General features: G+C 45.2%; 1 protein-coding gene across 11 annotated transcripts in view; it reads right to left on the minus strand.

Moving 5' to 3' along the window:
* Mark2 (microtubule affinity regulating kinase 2) overlaps positions 1 to 20,574 on the minus strand; it is a 65,205-nt gene extending 44,631 nt beyond the window's left edge. For 8 of the 11 annotated variants that reach the window (XM_017589640.3, XM_063272401.1, XM_006230887.5 and 5 more), the window contains exon 1: positions 19,856 to 20,471. In XM_017589640.3, coding sequence (XP_017445129.1) covers positions 19,856 to 19,909 — 54 coding nt within the window. In that variant the 5' untranslated portion in view covers positions 19,910 to 20,471. Of the gene's footprint in view, positions 1 to 19,855 lie in introns of all 11 variants that reach the window. The other 3 variants (NM_021699.3, NM_001398633.1, XM_006230881.5) reach the window with 2 other exon arrangements.
* Positions 20,575 to 22,049: the final 1,475 nt, after the last annotated feature.

Here is a 22,049-nt window from a genome sequence, read left to right on the forward strand (position 1 = left end):
GCTAGACCTCCAGCTCACAGAGATTTTGCCTATCTCTGCCTTCCAGAGTGCTGGGATTAAAAATGTGAACCACCATGCCTGGCCAGTAATTACATTTTCCAAAATACTAAAACCAAAGTGAATTAACTGACCTTTGTTATTTTTTAAGATTTATTTTATATTATATATATAAAATATCTATTATATATTTTCTCTTGTATATTTGTATATATAGCACATTCACACCCGATGCCAGAGGTCAAAAAGGAGAATGGGGTCACCAGGACTGGGAGTTACGGTTGGTTTTAAGTACTATGTGGGTGCTGGAAATCAAACCCAGGTCCTGTGCAAGAGCAGCCAGTGCTCTAAGCCATCTCTCCAGCACCACTAACTAAACCAGAATTAACCTTCAACATGAACAAGAGCAACAGTGCTCTAAGCCATCTCTCCAGCTACTAACTAAACCAGAATTAACCTTCAACATGAACAAACCCTGAAAAATTACACTTTGAAATCAGTCAGACATAGGACAAATCAATGATTTACATGAGGAATTTAGAATTAATAGGGAATAAAAGAGAAATAGAGGTTGCTGGGGCTGGAGGAGTTGGAGGAGTTACTATTAGTTAATTAGTGCAGACTCCATTTCAGATGATGAAAAAGTTCTAGAAATCACAGTAAGGCTTATGTAACAATGTGATCTACTTTAATGGCACAGTACTAAATAAAAACAATTATCAAGCCAGGCAGTGACGTCAGAAGACACGGGCAGGCCGTTATCTGTGAGTTTGAGGCCAGCCTGATCTACTGAGTGAGTTCTAGGACAGCTAGGGATACACAAAGAAACTCTGTCTCAAAATAAACCAACCAAACAAAAATTATCAAAATAGGAGCTGGAGGGATGGCTCAACAGCTGAAAACACTGTCTGCTTTTCCAGAGGACCCAGGTTAGTTCTAGCACCTATATTCAAACTATCTGAAACTACAGTCCCAGAGGATCAGACTTCTTCTGGACTGTATGGGGACCAGGCACACACATGGGTATTAACATTTACGCAGACAACCTACCACATAAAATTTTTTAAAATTTAATTATCAAAATAAATTTGTTATAATTTTTACCATAGTAGGAGTGGTACTGAAACACAAGGTCATAAGAAAATTTCAGGATAGCATAACTGAGAAACGGTCTATAAAATAAATGACTAGCATTCTTCCCAAAGAGCCATGGCTGGGGCAACAAGATGGCTCACAGTGTAAAGGGCTGGCTTTCTAGAGGGAAAGCATAGGTCTGATGCCCAGAACCCACACAAATGCCACATGGATGTGTCAGCCCACATGGAAGCTCAGTGCATGAGAGGCAGAGACGGCATCCCCAGAGCAGGCTGGCTAGCTGGACACAAAAGCTCAGTGGTAGAGCGCTTGCCTAGCAAGCACAAGGCCCTGGGTTTGGACCTCAGCTCCGGAAAAAAAAAAAAAAAAAAAAAGGCCAGGAATGATGGAGACAGAGACAGGAGGAACCTACAGCTGGGCGCCCATGCCCCAGTAAGAGACCGTGTTTCACAGAAGGTGTACAGCTCTGAGGAACAACACAAAGTTCACCTCTGGCCTCCACACACTCACCCCAATACAACATGAACCTACATGTCATATACACACATGCACCCCACACATACACCCAAACCCTATATATGTAGACATACAGAAAAAGAAGTGTAAGTGAAACAAGCTCATTTTAAGGAAACAGGAATAATTTATCTTTAATAAAAGTCTATTTTCTGAACTCCAACTGAACCTGTATCTCATGAGTGTACTTGAGGAACTGGCATGGATCAAAACCCACAGGCAAGGCTGGTGCTCCTCTGGCATGTGCAAAGTCCCGGGTCTGATTTCTAGCACCAAAAAGTCCCCAAACCAAAACCTTTGCAACCTCAGAGGAGGTAAGGATGGGAGCTGATTATACAAAAGACAGAAAGACTGAAGTTCTGACATAGTTACGCAGAAGGGTGATTAATACTGAATCCTATAAATCAAATGGCTAGTAGGAGTTGAATGTTCTCATCACAGAAGTGACAAATGTTTGAGGTGGACAACCAAAAATATCCTGAGCAGATCATTACATAATATATATGCTAAAATGCATTCCATCCTATTAATATGCAAATCATTTTGGAGGCAGGGTCTTGCTATGTAGCCGAGTCTGGCCTCCACATCAGTCCACATGCCTTAACCAGCCCCATACTAGGATTACTGGCATGCACTATCACACCTGGCTAATACACACATATATTTTTGTTCAATGTCATATTTATATATTAACATATGTATTTTTAGGGATTTTTAAAGTTTTTTTTTTTTGTGGTCCACACCTTTAGTCACAGCACATGGGAGACAGAGGCAGGTAGATCTCTTGAGTCTGAGGTCAGTCTTGTTCTATAGAACAAATTTTAGGATGGCCAGGGCTACACAGAGAAACTTGGCTCAAAAGAAAATATTATTTGTGTGCATGCATGTAGTCTGTATAGGGGTGAGTGCACATGACTGCAGGTGCCAGAGGAGGCTAGAAGTGTGAGATCCCTGGACCTGCAGTTATATGTAGTTGTGAGCTACTCAACACGGATGCTAGGAACTGAATTTAGGTCCTTTGCAAGAGCAGTACAAGCTCTTACTCACTAGGTCATCATCCCTCCAATCCCTACAGATGTAAATATTTAAGGACTGAGGATGCGGGGTACTTGCAGTACTAGACCCTCCCAAGAGGAGACTCTGTGGGCTGTAACTCGGTGATGGGTAGGGAAGCTATCTGAATATAGGAGGCTCTGACCTCACACTCCCAGCGCAGTAACAACATGGAAAACTACTTCAATCCCCTGCCTGAGCCTCTTCCTGTGTTGGACCGCAGGCCCAAGTCACCTTGGCAGGTCACACATATCATTTTATATCAAGCACTATTCATTCACCAAAATAACAATAAACCCAGTACATGTTTACACAAACTACTCTTTCTAGGGAAACATCATGTTTTCTAAAACAACTGAAATTTGATTAAAAGTGTTACCTTTAATATATCTACCTTAATGACAGACAGGTGACTTCTTATATCTACTGCACTCAGTGTTTCAAAATCTTATGAAATGTGCAAGGAAATCCAATTTCATATGGACATAAAGATGGAAACAGGACTTTAGCAGTCTTCCAAACACTGACTCAAACTCACAGAGTAGGAGCTTTAAAGGTTAGTCACGGGCCAGTAAGGTGGCCCAGCTGCTACAATGTTTGTCATTGGGTCTGGCATCCTGAGCTCAATGCCTGAAACCTGTAACGGGGAAGAAGAGAGCCAACTCCTGCGGTTGTCCTGCACTCTGCATCCCCACCGCCCCCACAGACACATGCACACACTCATCCAATCACAACGGAGAATCCAAAACTACTGATGAAACTTCCGTACACACTAATTAAGTCATGTTGTCCTGCACTTTTACATACTGGCAATTTAGAAAACAGTCTTACACTAAATAGAGAAGAATTTTCAAATGTTAATAGTTAACAACAACAACAACAACAAATTCACATTAAATTTGGTGTCAATCTCATCAAAATAATCTGACATATACAGATTTTCCAAAATTCCTTTTTGCTCTGTATGAGGTAAGTCTAAGTACAGTCTAAGTAGGCAGCCCTGGCTAGTCTGAAATATGCTTTGTAGATTAGTCTAGCCTCCACCTGAAACCCATCTTTCTTTTTTTAAAAAAGATTTGCCCTTTTTATTTTTTTAAGATTTACCTATAGCCAGGAGGTGGTGTTGCACACACCTTTCAGCCCAGCACTAGGGAGGCAGAAGTAAGTGAATCTCTGTGAGTTCGAGGTCAGCCTGGGGTATAGACTGACTCTAGAACAGCCAGGACCACACAGAGAAACCCTGTTACAAGAAACTAAAAAGGAAAAAGGAATAAAACCAAACCAAAAGTACCGTACCGTGTGTGTGTGTGTGTGTGTGTGTGTGTGTGTGTGTGTGTGTGTGTGTGTGAGAGAGAGAGAGAGAGAGAGAGAGAGAGAGAGAGAGAGAGAGAGGAGAGAGAGAGAGAGGAGAGAGAGAGAACCACAAATGAGGAGGGTAACCCTGGAAGAAGAGTAGTGAGTGTCCATAACTGCTGAGCCATCTCTGTAGCACCCCCACTTCATTTTTTCTTCCAAAGAAGTAAGCTTTTATTTTCATGTTTCTCAAATCAATTTCACTTTGGAGGGATTTGTTAAAGACACCAAAGTCCCATGTTTCATCTGGCTCTTCTGATTCTTTCTTGGCCTTAGTCTTGGCTGGGCTAGCCTGGGCTGCTGCAGCAGCAGAGGCAGCACAATCAGTGCACACAGGTCAGCCAGGTGTAACTCAGTCTCCACAAAGCCAGGGCCACTGACATCCACTAATGACACAGCCTAACCCTGAAACAACAGTCAGGTAGCCAATCCAGCACCCCAAACGTTAATTTCTGCTTGAAAACTTGACATTCATTTTGTTCAATTCTAAAAATACTTCCACTAAACTTTCCACAATCGATAACCAGTTTGTAAATCAGTTATTATTTCAAGTTCAAGTGAACCATGTAGGGCTGGAGAGACAGTTAAGAGCACTGACTGCTCTTCCAGAGGTCCTGAGTTCAATTCCCAGCAACCACATGGTGGCTCAGAACCATCTGTAATGGGATCTGATGCCCTCTTCTGGTGTGTCTGAAGACAACGACAGTGTACTTACATAAAATAAATAAATCTTTAAAAAAATAAAAAATAAAAACAAAAACTCACAAATGACTCAGGTAGCTGGTCTCTCCATCACCCATGTGCCTTTCTATCACAAGACAGGAATACGCTATGATACTTTGCATTTACTCACCAAGAATATCAGAGACACTATTACACCTTGTCTTTTAGACAAGGTCTTTCTATGTTTGGTTGAATTGACTCAAAAATATCCTGAGCAGATAATATATAATATGTGCTATCTACCTTATAAATATACCCTCCAAATATTATTCTGGAGGCATGGTCTTGCTAGGCCTAGACTCCATGGCAATCCTTTTGCCTTAACCACCCACATGCTAGGATTGCAGAGAAGCACTAACAGAGCCAGCTAATACATACATTTGTAGTCAATGTCTTGTACTTATCCACTGAAATATACACTTAAAATATTTAAAACTCGTGTAATTGTACATCTGTGTGTGTAGCAACTGTACATCTGTGTGTCTGTGTAGCAGTATGTGTGTAACTGTACATCTGTATGTCTGTGTAGCAGTATGTGTGTGTGAGTGCCAGCTGGACAAGGCCAGAAGGGCAGGACCCCAGGAGCTGGAGCTGTACTGCAGTTGTGAGGAAGCTGGCTACCCTGAATCTCACAGAAATCTATTTGCTTCTACTGCTTCACTGCCCCGCCCCACTCCACGCCACCCCTACTCCCAGGACAGGGCTTCTCTGTGTAGCCCTGACTGTCCTGGAGCACACTCTGTAGACCAGGCTGGCCTCGAACTCCAACTGCCTCTGCCTCTTGAGTGCTGGGATTAAAGGAACATGCACCATACCCAGCAAAGGGTCCTTTGTTAAAGGATCAAAGAATGAGAAATCACTACCTGTCAGCGTTTCATCCAGGCCACTCTCATATACAATGGCTTTTCCTTCCATGGAAAATATGGAGCTGAACCAAGGACCCTGGCCACTGGCAGTTTGGTGCTACCACTTGCACCCTTCCTTAGTGGGTTTTCCCTGCTATTGCTTTTACACCATCAGTGTGAAATGGGAGATGAAACTATTCCAGGGTAACTTATGAGATTCAAGAAGTCAAAAACCATTGGGTATGGTAGCACACGCCTTTATTCCCAGATCCAGAGAGGTAGAGGCAAGGCAGGTGGATCTCTGAGTTCAAGGACAGCCTGACCTATATAGTGAGCCCCAGGTCAGACATGGCTAAAGAGTAAGACCTTGTCTCAAAAAAGAAAAAAAAAAACAAAAAAACAAAAAAACAAAAAAAAAAAAAAAACCAGGGTTGGGGATTTAGCTCAGTGGTAGAGCACTTGCCTAGGAAGCGCAAGGCCCTGGGTTCAGTCCTCAGCTCCCGGGGGGGGGGGGGGGGGGGGGAGACATAAACAAAGTTCTTCACTCTTTGAATATGCAGCATTGCTGTGTGTGCTGCTGAGAAAGCATAGAGGAGAAAGTCCTCTGTGACAGCTTGTGGGTGCTGATGGAGCACCCTGAGCCCTCTGTACATCTGCTTGTGTGTTAGTTGAAAGAAAAACTGCAAATACAGAGCCACAGAGAGCTCAGCTGGAGGATGCAAGTTCTGTGCATGGCAGCCAGGTAAAGGGGCTTACAACCACCTGCAACTCCAGCTCCAGGCGACCTGATGCCGGCACTCATGTACATATACCCACACATACAAATAATTCCAAAACAACCAATATAAAATCTTACAGGTCTGTCATCAAGACATTAACCTGGTCTTTGTGTATAAAACTCTTACCAAATTCCAGTTATATTAGAAGCAGTGCTGCCTGAGCTCTACTGACTTTTCACCCACTATTCTAAGTAGCAGTACGTCTCTTAGTTACAGAGGTGCCTGTCCACTCAAAGCAAAGTAATCACTTATTCCATACCATACCAGTTTCAGGAACTTTTTTGGTGATTCAAGACAAGGTTTCTCCATAGTCCTGGCTATCTAGAGACTCAGTCTGTAGAATAGGCTAGCCTCTAGTTCAGAGATCTACCTGCCTCTCTGCTTCCCAAGTACTATGTTCAGAGGGGTGCAGAACTACACCCAGAACTTTTTCATCTCTTCTTTGAAAATCTGAAGAATTTGGTCTTTTAAAGCTCATAGAATGTAGACTTACTATTCAATCTCTTACTTTAAACTCTGAAGGACTGATCTTGTACCTTACCTAGCACTGTAATACTACACTATTTTGTTGCTTAAAACACACTATTAATGCTTACAAGTTGAAAAGACTGCTTCATTATCATTTTTCTCTATTGTAATTATTTGTTTATGTTAAGAAAGGGTCCCATGTATCTGAGGCTGGACTCAAGCTGACTCTATAGCCAAGGATAGCTTTCAACTCCTGCCTCTACCTCCTAAGAGTTAAGATTACAGGGGTTGGGGATTTAGCTCAGTGGTAGAGCGCTTGCCTAGCAAGCTCAAGGCCCTGGGTTCGGTCCCCAGCTCAAAAAAGTTAAAAAAGAGTTAAAATTACAGGTATAACCCACTACTATCAGGATTACAGAATGCTGGGAATCAAACCTAGGACTCTGTGCACCCTTAAAACACTCTTATCAAGTCAGCTATTTCCCCTGCTCCTGGATATCTTTTCTCTCCCAATATTTTTAAAGAAGAGTTACATAGATGGGTTGAATCAGCAAGTTTTCTAATTTCCTTTTTGTTTTTGCTCCCTGAAGCATCTCATTGGTCCTACTTCTATTTTTTTTTTTTTTTTTTTTTTTGGTTCTTTTTTTCGGAGCTGGGGACCGAACCCAGGGCCTTGCGCTTCCTAGGTAAGCGCTCTACCACTGAGCTAAATCCCCAGCCCCCTACTTCTATTTTTTTAAGCCAACAATTCATACTTGGGAATAGAAGAAACATAAGTTTTTATCTATTTTAAGGATGAAGTAGAATGAAATGCTAAAATTAAAAATTAAAAGGTCTAAATTAGAAGTTTTTCCAAATGTCATTACAACTAAGTTTCACAAACTATTTTTTCTTGTTGTTTCCTCGGGTATCAAGGAAATGTAGCTTCTAAAACAATGACTTATAATGAAATTGATAAGTGATGGAAAGTATAACTAAACTGGATTAATAAGGACACAACTGAAATTCCAAGAACAAACTGAGTTCATTATTGAAAACTCCATATTTGTACCTCAAACTATTACTCTGAAAATTCTTGAAAACACAAGAATGCAATAATTTACCTCTCATGAAGCATCATTTAGCCTCAGAAAACACCAGTTCACACTAGTGAGGAGATAGAACAAGGAGTCAGGGGCCTAGGAGATGGCTCAGTAGGTTACCAGTTGCCATGTGAGCCTGAGGACCTGAGTTCAGATCCTCAGCAACCATGTTAAAGCCAGGCATGGCCACACATGCATATAACCCTAGTATTACATGTTACAGAGAGAGACAGGCAGATCTAGAGTTTGCTGGCTAGCCAGCCTAACCAAAACATCAGGCATCAGGGCTTCAGGTGAGAGACCTTGTCTTAAAGAAAGCAGTGAGTGACAGAGCCAAACACTGGCCTTCAGCCATATTCATGGACACACACACGCACACACACACATGTATACACATAACCCCACACATTAAAGGAAAAAAAAAATCAAGCAGTGGTGGCACAAGCCTTTAATCCCAGCACTTGGGAGGCAGAGGCAGGTGGGTGTCCAAGTTCAAGGCCAGCCTGGTCTACAGAGCAAATTCCAGGACAGCCAGGGCTACACAAAAAAACCCTGTCTGGAAAAACAAAACAATCTAAAAGAACTTAAATACTGTGTTCATATTTCAATAAAAGTAATTTGACCTGAAGGGCTCTAGGTAACACTTAGGACTTCCAAGCCGCAATGAAAACCTAACTTAACATTGAATTACCCAAAATTAACAAGCACTACCCCATAACAAGACCTATCTAAACGTACAGCATACCTGACAGGTCTGAGGGAATAGTTTAGAACTGGTTTAGGACTTTGTCACCAAGGAAACTAAGATGCTCTCTCAAAGTGGTCAGCTCGACAAGCGTGGCTTTACTAAGGAAGGGAGCTCCAAAGGCATATAAAAGAACTTGTTTTTCTGTTTTGGTTTCTTAAAAAAACTCAAAAATATTCTAAGAATATAGCTCCATTTCAGTCCCAGGTGTGGGATATGGGGTTGTTTAAGACTGTCCGGAGCAGCTGACTATGATTTGCCTCATGCTCTAGCAGGGGTGTGATTTTGCCAGCTGCAGGTCGTTTCTGTGATTGTGTGATGTTTGGAATTCTGGCGGGGTGTTGATTGGTGGGTTGTTGTTGGTTGCTGTTAAATAGTCTTGTGCAAAGAAGAAACAGGAAGAAATTAGAAACCCTGATGGCAGAGATCAAATTTGCCCCAAGGAACTCAACACCCTTAATCATTAAGAAGCAGTCTAAAGATAACATCACCCCCTTTCCGACCCCTAAGTCAAGAATCTCTTTCCTTTCCTCTCTATCCTTTTTTTCTTTCTTATCTAGTGTTAGATGGTTGAAAGAGTGGAAGGGAAAAAAGGGTGGAGAAGGGAGAAGGGTGGAAGAAAGAAACCACAGAGTAGCAAAAGGCCAGCTACATTTTTTTTTCATTTTCTTATTTTTCATTACTATTGTTCTCCTGTGAAATAGGACCTCTGTAGAGCCCAAAGGCCTTGATCTCCCAATCCTCTGCAGGAGCCTCCAAGTGCTAGGATTACAGATGTACACCACCAATACCTGGCCTTCTTCCCTGTTTTTGTTTGTTTGTGTTTGGTTTTTGTTTTGTTTTGGGTTTTTTGAGACAGGCTCTTGCCATGTATCCCTCAATCCCCCTGCCTCAGATTCTGAAGTGCTGGTATTAGAGGTGTGTGCTATGATGCCCAACAGGAACTTGTTTCTTAGAGCAGCAAATCCAGTGCTGGGCACGGGGCTCACTGTCACTGTGTTCCAAATGCTCAAGGCTTTGGGTGAGATCCCTAGTACCAAGAACAATAAAACCGCCTGTAACTCTGCAGAAATCAAAGCTATGGAGGACAGGAGCAGGTGGGCCTGGGATTCAACAACTATAAAGAATCTCTTTCCTGAGCTAGAGAGCGTGCGCAATGGGGAGAGGTGTTTGCCCCCAAACTGACAACCTGATTAGATCTCCAGAACCACAGTGAAAGAAGAGAACTGACTCTTCAAAGTTGTCCTCTGATCTACACAAGCACTGTAGCATGTATGCATGTACCCACACACATTAACTCTACAGCTGGAGAGATGGCTCAGTGATTAAGAACACTTAATGTTCCTCCACAGGACTCAGGTTCAGTTCCCAATAGCATCTGTAACTCTAGTTCCAGGGGATCCAAAGCCTCTTCTGGCCTCTGAGGACACCAGGCACACAAGTAGTGCAGTCACCCATGCAGACAAACACTCATAAACATAACATAAAATTACAAACAGATGGGGTTGAGGATTTAGCTCAGTGGTAGAGCACTTGCCTAGCAAGCACAAGGCCCTGGGTTCGGTCCCCAGCCCCGGAAAAAAAAGAAAAAAGAAAAAAAAATTACACACAGATATACACTCACACACAACAACTGGAGGAGACATGGCACAGCACATCCGTAATCCTCACAGAAAAGGCTGAGGTCAGATACCAAGGGCAGCTTGGGGTACATAGCAAGACCTAGCATAAAAAGCGGGGGAAAAGCCTTTCTTCAGGAGGGTAAACAGGTAAAGAAGAGTGGGACAACGGGACAAAAACCTGAGATGACAGGAACATGGATGGACAGGATAAAGGGGAGTTCAAATACACCAAACAGGAAAGTCAATAAGAATGTGGCAAGATGGTAGAGGGTGGGAAGGAAGAGGAAGCACAGGGAAGAGCTGCTGCTGAGCTTTAAGCGAGGCTGCAGTGTAAAAATCCCAACAACTCACTTTCTATCCTGACAGAGCATTCAGGCTGCAGAGACACTAAAACACTGATAAACAAGGAACCAATGTAGACCACAACCTCAGCCCAAGAGTCCAAGTCCACACTCACAGGCTGCACCTCTTCATCCGTTTGAAAGGGAGGTAACAGGAACCTGCCCTTGAAGGCTGCTCTGCTGAGGAAAAAGAAACCCTCAATTGCCTGCTAAGTCCCACGTGGTCTGTAAGAGAAATAGCTTTCTCTAATAGCCAAAGGGTCAACACTCAGCACAGAGAAAGGGACAGTGGTGAAGGAAAACCCTGCATTGAGGGTTAGACCTGGAGTGTGGAGGAGTATGTGCCCTCTAACACTGGGGTCCCAAGTCTGGTGTAAATTTGGGTTGGCCTTCCAGTTATTAATAAGCCTGCATACTCACCAACAATATTATTGATGACACAGAAATATGGACAGGCAGTCAGTAGTAATTTTGATTTAAAAAAAAAAAACTATTACTGAAGTTTAAAAAAAAGAGGAGGAGAAGAGGAGCAAAGAGCTGCAAGGCATGGGGACCACACAGGTCTCTCTGTGTCACCCTGCTGACCTGGATCTCACTGGGGGATCAGGCTGGCCTCCAACTCAGAGATCCACCTAGGATTGAAGGTGTGCACCACCGCTGCTTGGCATGATTCTACCAATCCTAACTTGTTTTGTTTTGTTTTTGTAATTAGCTGTCTGAAAGATACAAAGTGCAGTTGCACAGCTTCATGTGCTCTTTAAAAAAGTATGCGCGCGTGTGTGTGTATGTATGTGTATGTGTGTACTCAAAGAGGACAAAAGGTAGTGTCTAATCCCACAGAACTGGAGTTACAAGTGGTTGTGAACCACCTGATGCTAGGAACTGAACTCAGAAAGAAAAGAAAAAGAAAACACACCTATGGGATGGCAATCACTGGGAAAGCCAGGAAGAATAAGAGTTCTTTAACCAATGGCAGAGAAATTCTACCATGCATCCCTTCTGCTCACTTAGAGCTGAGTTCTTCAGAGAAACATACTTAGTTGTTCAACTGGAATAGTAGTTAGGACCCTACACCCTTCTAAGAACTTCACATGCTCACAGAGCTTACAAACACATCTACAGACAGCTGTTCTGTGTTACTTTTGAGATAGGATCTTGCTAGATAGCCTAAGATTAACTTGCAATCTTATTGCCTCTGTCTTCCAAGAGCTGCACCATAGGAATGAAGACAGGTACCTGTCATTACCCCACTTCACAAAGACCAGTGGCTGGGCAGAAGGGTGTGAAAGATGCTAAGGGCACCATGGAGGCCAACCATGATTCCAGGGAACTTAGCCACAAAGCCTGCTCATAATTACACCAGGACCGTGTAATGAATCTCAAAACATACTAGGATCTCTTAATTCTGCTAGAAGCTCACCTCAATGCTATGCTACACCAAGCAGGCCAAAGGAGCAGACTTCCTATGACTAGAGAATCAGTCATTTTGAATGTCTGTGGAGGGCTGGAATGTAGGTCAGAGTGCTTGACTAATATGCAGGAGGCCCTGGGTTCAATCCCTAGCAAGGAAAAGAAGAGGGAAAAAAAGGGGGGGAAAGGAAGAAAAGAAAGAAAAGAGAAAGCTAGAGAGCTCAACACTACTAAGCAACAACACACAAGTGACCCCAAATACTACATGCAGTGACAGTGGAGGGGAGGTGGGCACAAAGGAAAGGTACAGAAGGTGGGAGGAGGAGAAGGAGGAGTGCACCCTGCATCTAAGATATCAGTAATAGAACTCTGGGCAAACAATTCTCAGAACACACAGGTCACTACAGAAGGAACAGAAGCAGCCAGCCCATAGGTTTACAAATAGCTTAAATAAAATCACTATACTTCCATACATTAGCTTTTCTGCTTTTGAGGAGACTGGGAAAACATTCCTGCTCCACCTCCCAGTACTGGCTACTGAGTCTTAGAACCTGACTTAAGTCTACTACCTGAGAAAAACTCCCTAGAACATCCAAACAACCGATAATTCAAAAAAGGCAAAAACTATGGCTAAGTGCCTGTATGTTGCCAAAGACCAAAAGCGGTGCCCCTCTAATCCTCCTGGAAGCCTGGGGCAGTTGGCACCACACAGTACACACTCAAAGGGTCTGATGTCACTGAGTTTAATGTCCACATCACAGGAATCAGAACTCAGGATTCCCAATTCTCTTCCTCACTTCAAAAGAGGAACCAACCACAGACCCCAAACCCTTCCTTCTGGACAGTCTGACCTTTTGACAAATGAGTGGGAAGAAGAAACTGTACCTTAGAGCTTCCAAAGAGAGTACATAAAACAGACAATTGCTTTGACGATCAGCATGGGGTGCAGGAAAAGCCCCCTTTCAGAAGAGGAGATCCAATCCCCATACTCGCTGGGTACTTGCAGAGGGTGGGACGTTGTTTACAGAGGTCATACAAACTCAGCAGCTTGTCCAGTCTACAGGAGGCAGACCTCTGTGTTGCCAATTTCCCAGAGAGGACAAGGGAAGATAGGCTGGCCCTATGCAAAACCAGCTTGACTGGTTCTACTGTGCAGCCCAACGCCTGCTCCACCTACTTCACATGGAGAAAGAAAAGGCCAGAAGGGTGGCGAGGAGCAGACACTGAATACACCTCTCTCCCCCTTTTCTCCATGTCTACCTCACCTATCCCAAGGACCCCAAGCCAGTATGGGCATCCAATTCCACCTATCTTACCAAAACCTATGCCTTACCCTTGGTTTCACACACCTAAACTTAATGATTTTGTACACACCCTGCTAATGAGCATATCTCTAAGTAAAAGTGAGTATAAACCCAAAGACAAGACACTGTGGAAAGAACCTACAGACAGCAATGCCAAAGACACACAGATCAAGGGACTCCCCAAAAGGAGGAGGTGAGGCACTGAGCAGGGCAAGAAACAGGAAAGCCCTCCCCCCTTCTGAGAGCTAACTGGAAACAAGAGGCCAGATACTCTTGGTACTGATTCAGAATTGGTGGTCCCATCCCAATCTAAAAGCAACCACAAAGGCTGGAGAGATGGCTCAGAAGTTAAGAGCACTGGCTGCTCTTCAGAGGACCTAGGGTCCACACCCTCTTCTCACCTTTTCACGCACCAGGCATACAAGTGATACACAAATCACAGGCAGACACACATACACATAAAATAATAAGAAAAAATTTAAAGTCCATACCAGAAAAAATACCTCATTAAATACTAATAATTTTTGTTTTCATTTGTTTGAGACAGAGTCTCTCTATGCAGTCCTGGCTATCCTAGAACTTGCTATGTAGACCAGGCTGGCCTCAAACTCACAAAGATATACCTGCCTCCACTGGGATTGAAGGTGTGTACTACCATGTCAAGATATAATAATAATTTTTTAAATTAAAAATTAAAAGAACATCTGGGTGGTGGTGGTGGTGGTGGTGGTGCAGCATGGCTTTAATTCCAGCAATTGAGAGGCAGAAGCAGGCGGATGAATCTTTATGAGCTTGAAGCCAGCCTGGTCTACAGAGTGAGTTCCAGGACAGCTAAGTCTATACAGAGAAACCATGTCCTAAAAAATAAACAAAAGAGTTGGGGATTTAGCTCAGTGGTAGATAGGTCCTGGGTTTGGTCCCCAGCTCCAAAAAAAAGAAAAGAAAAAAAAATCACAAGTGAACAAACAAATAAGTAAATAAGTAACAATGGTATTTAGTGGCTTATCCCAAAAGGTTGTGGTTGGGGCAGTGTCACTCTAAGCAGGGATAGCCTGCAGCTTCCAGTGCCAGCATGGGGAAAGAGTGAGTTCCTCCCCCAGGAGCTTTGTAAAGGCTTATTCTTCCTTGTGCTGAAACAGAAGGGGAAAGCACGCAGCTAACACTTCAGTGACTCACGCTCATGTTTGATAAAGGCTGGGAGAAAGCCTGGAGAATCCAGGCTTCAAGTGCAAACCGACAAATCCTGGAATCTCCCATGAAGAGAAGGAAACTCAGTCACCTATCCTGTTTGTCATCTTGCTGAGACTCCAAGGCAGGGCCAGGTTGAAACACCACCCTTTCCATGTAACTCTGAGTTTTTGCTCTGATAGGAAAGCATCAAACCTGGCAGCAGCAACATAGGTAGAAGGGAACAAAGCAAGCCCTCCATACGTGTCCCCTCAGCACAGAGGCCAGCCAAGCAGCTGGGACCACAACTTAACTAAGCAGAGGGAAGCGGCTGAGCCTGGGCCTGGGTACAGCAGGAACCTTGATCAGGCGGCCTAAGGGAAGGAAGATGACCAGGCAGCCTCCTGGCTCTTCCCATCTGTTGAAGTTACCACATCCCAACCCATTAATGGGCTTCAAAGTGCTGCTGGGGGGGGAGTCCATTTAGCACAGATACTATCATGGGGCCAAAGGTGGTACCCAGCCCCCAACCCACTGTCAATAATGTGCCACAAAGTCTGAGGCCTGACTGCATTCTAAGCATAAAATATTCATTCAAATCAACATAATACATATGTAGGGCCATTGTAGAATCTCCTGGGGGAAGAGAAATGCCAGTTAGGTAGCTAAGTGCTCCATGAGAAACAGTTCATGAAGGCCTATGGTTAGTCCTAGTCAAATGCCCTCTGAGAATTTGGCTGTTCTTCCAAAGGGAGGCAGTCTAGCCAGAGAAATGCTGACTCCTGAGAGATCTCACTGTACAAACCTCTCAGGCAAACAAGGTTCTCCACCTCTTTCTACCTCATAAGTATCAACTAGGCCAAGACATGTATGCCCAAGATTCTCAGCCCAAGACATGGTCACAGTCTAAAAGCGAAGCTATCCCTATGCAAACTTGATTTCAATCCAAACCAGGCTAACTTTCAACCTCTTACTTGTACCATCTGTTTAGCTAGTTCCCCAAATCCTCAGAATGGAGAAGCATTATTATAATTCTCTAGACAGTTACTTTTAAGGTCAAAGGCTATAGAGTGTCACTGTCATGTTTCAGAGAGACATTACTCTAACGACCCTCATATAAAATCCCTAACGCCCAGCATATGAAACTGTAAGGTCTAACATTCACTTACATCCACACCCTGAAGGGAGGCACCCACCTCATCAAGAGTCAAATCACAGAATCCTACTTCATCAAAAATGAAGTATTCAGACCAGTATTGACCAAAAGGAAACTGGAATCTCACAATATGTCTATGGAATGGCTTAATTTTTCCACCAAACCCATTCTCAGATTCGATTTAATGGAAAACAAACCTTTAGCTTTGTACATGCTGGGCAAATGCTACACCACTAAATTACATCTACAGTCTTTTTACTTTGGATCTTGAGAGACAGTCTCACTAAGTTGCTAGGCTTGAATTTATCCTGTAGCTCAGACAGAACTTGGACCTGAGCCTGCCTTAGCTCCAGTGGGACTCAGAGTTCTGAAACCATACAACTGCTGGATCTCAGGCTTTTTGTTGCTGTCATTGTTGTTGTTGTCGTCATCACCACCACCACCACCACCACCACCACCACCACCACCACCACCACCACCACCACCATCATCATCATAATTATTTAGTGTGTGTGAGAGAGCGAGAGTGAGAACAAGCAAGAGTGGGAGAGACGGGGAGGGAGGGATAGAGGGAGAGATGGAGGGGGGAGGAGGAAGGAGGAAGGGAGGGAAAGAGAGAGAGAGAGAGAGAGAATGAACTCATGAGCAAGTGAGTGTGGCAGTATCTTGCCAGAGTGAGTGAGTTCAGCTCTCCCAGCAAGTATCTGAATCTGAATCTCAGGGATCTCACTCAGCTCATCAGGCTTTTGTCAGCCCTCAGCAGTATGTTTTTATAGGATTCTATAACTTAGGTTTGGCCTCTTAACTCCTCTTTGTAAATATATTCTGCCACCCACTCTCTAGAAGGATTGGGGGCAGCACTGTCATTTGATGAGTAGCAAAGACTCCTGTTTTCTATCATAGACTCTGTTTCCAGGGTGGGTCCCTCCCCCCAGGAGTTAGGGAAAACTCCAGCCTGGGGCAGGTGAACTCTGGAAGCTGTACCTTCTCCACACTTGACTATTAAGGCTGTTACTGGCTGGAAGACAGTCATCTTGCTGATTGCTTTCAAGGCTGCCAAGCCTCCAGGCCAGCAGAGCCATTTGGAAAAGCAGCTCACAGAAAGCTCAGCTCACAGACTTAAGAAACCCCGAAACTACTAGCCCCAGGTCAGAATCCTGCAAAAAGGAAGCCATTTCTGGTGAAAATGCACATCTGAAATCAGGTGCCACCAAAATTATCTTCAAGAAAGAGCTTGGCTTTCTTTTATCTACTTTCACTGTTAAAAGCAGAGTTGACAGCAAACAGGCAATCTTCTGCAACATAAGGTTTATTTTTATGCTTCAACATGTTCTGTGTGTATTTCAGAAGTGATCAAAGAGCTCCTAGAAACAGCTTCTCAGCCACAATTTTAAAGAGGGAGAAAAGGCACAGGAAGAGACTGAAAACATCCACGGAAGTTTGCTTACTTATTCTCTGGTAAAACCAGTTTAAGTAATTTAAATCTAAATAAGGTGACAGTGGAGAGGGACCTGCCCAGCCAAATTCTTTGCTCTTTATTTCCTAACACTGAGGTGACAGCAATGGCCTGAGCTCCCACAATGGTTTACTATTTGCAAAGGGACTGAGGAGAAGGTATTCGGTTTCACCTAGTAAAGAAGGTGAATGCTGAGGACTCTTGGTTTTTTTAAAATTTTTCTAAAGCATACAGGTTTGGCCTGGGGAATATAGAGCACTTGTCTATCAAGAGCAAATTTTAGCAGCACAAGAAACAAAAAGAGACAGCAAGGCACCTGTAATAGGTGTGCATCGAGCTTTTCCAAGTCCAAGTTTTTTCAAAGGAGGCTGTGGAACATGAAGTTGGCAGTGTGAGTGGAGAATCAGGGACTGACTCCATACAGCTCAGTTCGTGAGGAATAGCAATAAGCCAAAAAGGAGCGGAGTGACAAGGCAGCTTCTGCTCTGGACTAAGTTATCACAGAGCAGCTCATGTGCCAAACTGGCCACTGATTACCACTCTCCTGAAATCAGTGCACATGCGCCAAACCTCACCTCCATGATCCAACACTGTGTGAAGCACATCGGAGCACACAAACCAATAATGCATTTGCGCTTAATAAACAGCACAAAAAACCATACTGAGGCCACTCTCTCTGCCCAACACAATGCCCCCACAGCCTCTCTAGGGAACAGGCAGGTCAACCACTCCCCAAATGCCTGAAGGTGCCAGTCAGTCACTTGGCCTCCTTCCCCCTGCTCATAATCAAGTCTAGGAAAGTTCTCCAGTTAATCGAAGTCTAGCTACTGAAAGAAAGGTAGGAGAAAAGGGTACGTACAGAACAGCCTCAAAAGAGCTGGACAAAGTGTTTCCCAGAAGAGATACAGCTGGCAAGCAAGGGACTGTGCAACACAGACCAAGCTCCTCAATTTCCAAAGATCTCTGTCCCAGGCAGGCCTAGCTTCCTGGTGGCATGCCAGACCCAGGCATGAAATAAATCAACCATCCCTCCCTCTCAACTCCCTGCTCTGCCCCAACAGCAAACAGTCCATAGGTATTATAGGTCCACGGTGACAGAAACTCCGTCCTGATACCTCCTTAGTTCCCAAGTGCCCAGGTACAGACAGCAAGAGAGGAACAAAGCAGAAAAGTACAGGAAAGGAAAAAGGGATGAAGAGGGCTTTACAAAGAAGGAAGTCGATGCTAAGCAAACACAGCAGCAGCACTAGCCTACCTGGCTACAAAGAAAGCAGGGAACAAGAGGGAAACACAAAGGGTGCTGATGCGCTAAGTATGCCCCCTTCCAACATGTCTGTGTTTAGTAAAATTCACCCAGAAACATGTGACAGGCAAGGGACTGTCCAAAAGGCAGGGAGCAAGGGACACTAGAGACAGTGAGACAAAAGAGACAAGTGTAAAGAGGACGACAGAGAAGAGGCACAAGCTTGGGTGACAAAAAGCAGTGGTTGCCAGGATGAAAGGGAGAGCACAAGGCCCAGCTGCTGACCCACAGCACAAGCAGTTAGCATCCACCCTGGGAATGGCAAAGGCTAGCCAACGGAAAGGGAAGGGACAGAGCATACAAGGTGTAAACAGACAGTGAGAGGAATAGGAGACCCATCAGGACAGGAAAGGCAGCACTGATTACGGAGTCATAGTATGAAAGAGGAGGAAGGTTGAGCAATAGGAAGTAGCAAACAAGGAGGAAGATACTATGATACTATGAGAAGTGACAGACACCGGTTTGGAAAGACAGTATCCGAATTTGTGTTGCAGTGTAAGTAGGCAGTAAAGCAGGGACTGATGCAGCTGATGCAGCCGGCAAAAGACTGAGCAACAGGTTACGTTAATACAGCCAGGCTAAAACACCGTCTTTCCCACGGTAGAGGGAGAACCCAGGGACAATCTGGAAGAGCATTCAAACACAGACAGAAAGCCTAGGGACTCAAATGCCAAACCCCAAGGGGAAGAGAGCAGGAGCGATGCAAAGCCTCTGAAGGGAGCGGTGACTGGAACCCCAAAGGCAACCTGTGGGAAAACTATGCGCATGACAGCTGTATGGGAAACACGGAAGCGACACATGCCAGTGCCAGGAGCCTGGGAGCTCCTGCTGAAAAGAAGGGAAAGTGATGAGCAAAGAGTAGGCGAACGATTTGGAAAGGTGACGAGGGTGGAGCTGGTGGGTTGCAAGCAACAAGGAGAGCTCAATTTGGAACAGAAAAGGAGGATAGAAAAAGCTGGAGAAGTGAAAGGGCATAGGGACCGAGAACACACTCCGAGACACGGACTCTTGTGGGAGAAAACCGAGGACTGAGAGCCGGTGCGGGTAGAGGGGGTACAAAGCTAGAGATGCAGAAAGAGGTGGGCAACAATCCGCGGCAAATCGAGGAGCAGGAAGGTGGCTGCTTTAAGCGTGGGTGGAGGAAGACCAGAAAGGCCCCTGAGAGAAAAGGGAAGAGAAGGAAGCTGGGGAGATAGCACGGAAGAGCGCAGGAGGGCGGTGAGAGGCGAGGGGCGTTTGGCAGAGATACAAGTGTGCAGCTCAGTCAGGACAAGGTGGGTCCCAGGTCTGGACTCGGAAGAGGGATGTGCAGGGCTGGAATCCGGGGCCAGATGACAGTCTAGGCTTGCAGAAGAAAGCAGGAACACGAGGAGAGCAGAGGGAGGGAGCCTTCGTAAGGTGCAATGGCCCAGCCACAGAATTAGGGGAGCCCCGAGGGCTCCTTACCTGCTCCGTGTCCCTTTCGTTCAGCGTGGGTAGGGGGGTCCGAGCGCTGGACATGGCGCCGGTATCTCAGGGGAGGGAACGGAGAAGCTTGGAGGAAGGGAGGAAAGGGAAGGCTAGGAGCCCGGCCGGGCGGGGCTTCTCACAGCAGGAGCACCCGCTGCATGGGCCCCGGCCGGGGGTGCGGGGAGGCCGGGCGATGGCTCACGCCAGCCCGGTGATGCGCCGCTCGGGCTAGGCCTCGCCGGCTCCGAGCGGCTCCGGACCGCACCCCCCCGACCCCCGGCTGGGTTGTGCCGCCTTTCGGCCCGGCCGCGCCGCTCCGCCTACTCTCAACCGCCGCAGCCGGCCGCCTGCCTCGCTCCTCCCCTGCCCTCAGCCGCACTGCTCCGCGCCCGACACACAGGCAGCCGCTGCCGGACCTGCTGCTCCCAACATGGCCGCCACCACCGCCAGCCCTCGGCTCTTTCCGCCGGCAAGAGCCGGAAACATCCGAAACAACTAGGAACGGGAGGGGGAAGAGCCTTTTCCTCTCAGCCCAGACTATGGGTGAATTCCGGAAACTACCGAAGAAGGTAATCCCCGGGGACGCGCGCACCTCCTAGATTCCGAAGACCAAGCTTCGGCACTGTTTACGGAAATCCACGAAGATCCTCTCCGCACCTCCACAGCCAACCAGCAGCCACGCCTACCAGCTTTTCTCCGCCCACTTGGAGCAGGCTTTCGGTAGTTTCCGGAAACAGCCGAAGAGGCTCCGCGTGTGCAAAGCCGGCCACGCCCCCGTTCCGTCGCTCAGCCGGGAGCGGTAGTCAGCCATTTCCGGCAACACCCGAGAACTGCCGAGGTTAAGAGTATATCTCTTCGTTTCTTTCCGTCAGTTTTCGTTTATTTTCTTTCTTTTTTTTTTTTTTTTTTGGTTCTTTTTTTTTTCGGAGCTGGGGACCGAACCCAGGGCCTTGCGCTTCCTAGGTAAGCGCTCTACCACTGAGCTAAATCCCCAGCCCCTCGTTTATTTTCAAACCTTGAACAGGCGTGGGTCACCTGTACCTGTTGTTTGATTTAGAAAATACAGCTATGGGTTGGGGATTTAGCTCAGTGGTAGAGCGCTTGCCTAGCAAGCGCAAGGCCCTGGGTTCGGTCCCCAGCTCCGAAAAAAAAAAAAAAGAAATTACAGCTATTAGCTGTTCCTACAACTGGTGTCCTTTGAACCTAACGCCAACTTCCCATCCGCATGTTTGTATGTTAGCTCATAAAATCCACCTTATCACTCAACCTTTCTATCAACATGTGAGTCAATGTAGTGTCACCCTATTGCCCCGTCTCCTGCTTTGCACACCTGCCCATCTTCCAGACTATCTTGGCTTTTAGATATCCACCCGACAGTCTCATACTGACTGAGTCCCCTCATTCCTCTGCAAGGCCTGGGACAGGCACCAGGTCAGCGTCTTTGAAACTTAACAGTTGTAGATAGGCACAAACCTCTAGGATATAGCTTAGTTTTGAGAAAAATGCTTGTGTGATCTTGGGGGCATGTAATCACATAACAAAGGCCAGCAAAATAACTCAGTTTGATCCTTGGGGACCCACATAGTAAAAGGAGAGAACCAAGTCTAAAACATTGTTCCATGAGCATGCTAACCTATACGCTAAATTAAAATGTAATTAAAATAGATTTTTACAAGTTGGAAAGATGGTTCAGAAATCAAGAGGGAAGACTGGTTGCTCTCTCAACCAATCCAGGTTATTACCCAGTATCCATATGGTGGTTAACAACTGTCTAACTACAGTTCCAGGTGATATGACACCTTCTTCTGGCTTCCACTAGATTGCACAGATCACATACAGGCTAAACACTCATATACACAAAAGTTAAATAAATAAATATTACATAATGGGCTGGAATGATGGCTCATTGATTAAGAGCATTTACTGTTTTCCCAGAGATCCTGGTTAGGTCCCAGCATCCACTTCACTACCCTTTGTAACTCCATTTCCAGAGGAACTGATGCCCTCTGGCTTCTACCAGCACCCACACACAAGCACCCATAAAAGCACAAACAATACACACACAAATAAATACTTCTTTAAATTACACATAACATTTCCTTTTTGCTGTTGGTTTTGATTTTGGGACAGTTTTACTCTGTAGACCAGACTGGCCAAGAACTCATACACCTGCTTCTGATTCCCAAGTGCT

Source organism: Rattus norvegicus, chromosome 1 (assembly GCF_036323735.1).
Source record: "Rattus norvegicus strain BN/NHsdMcwi chromosome 1, GRCr8, whole genome shotgun sequence".
NCBI classification, from domain to species: Eukaryota; Metazoa; Chordata; class Mammalia; order Rodentia; family Muridae; genus Rattus; species Rattus norvegicus.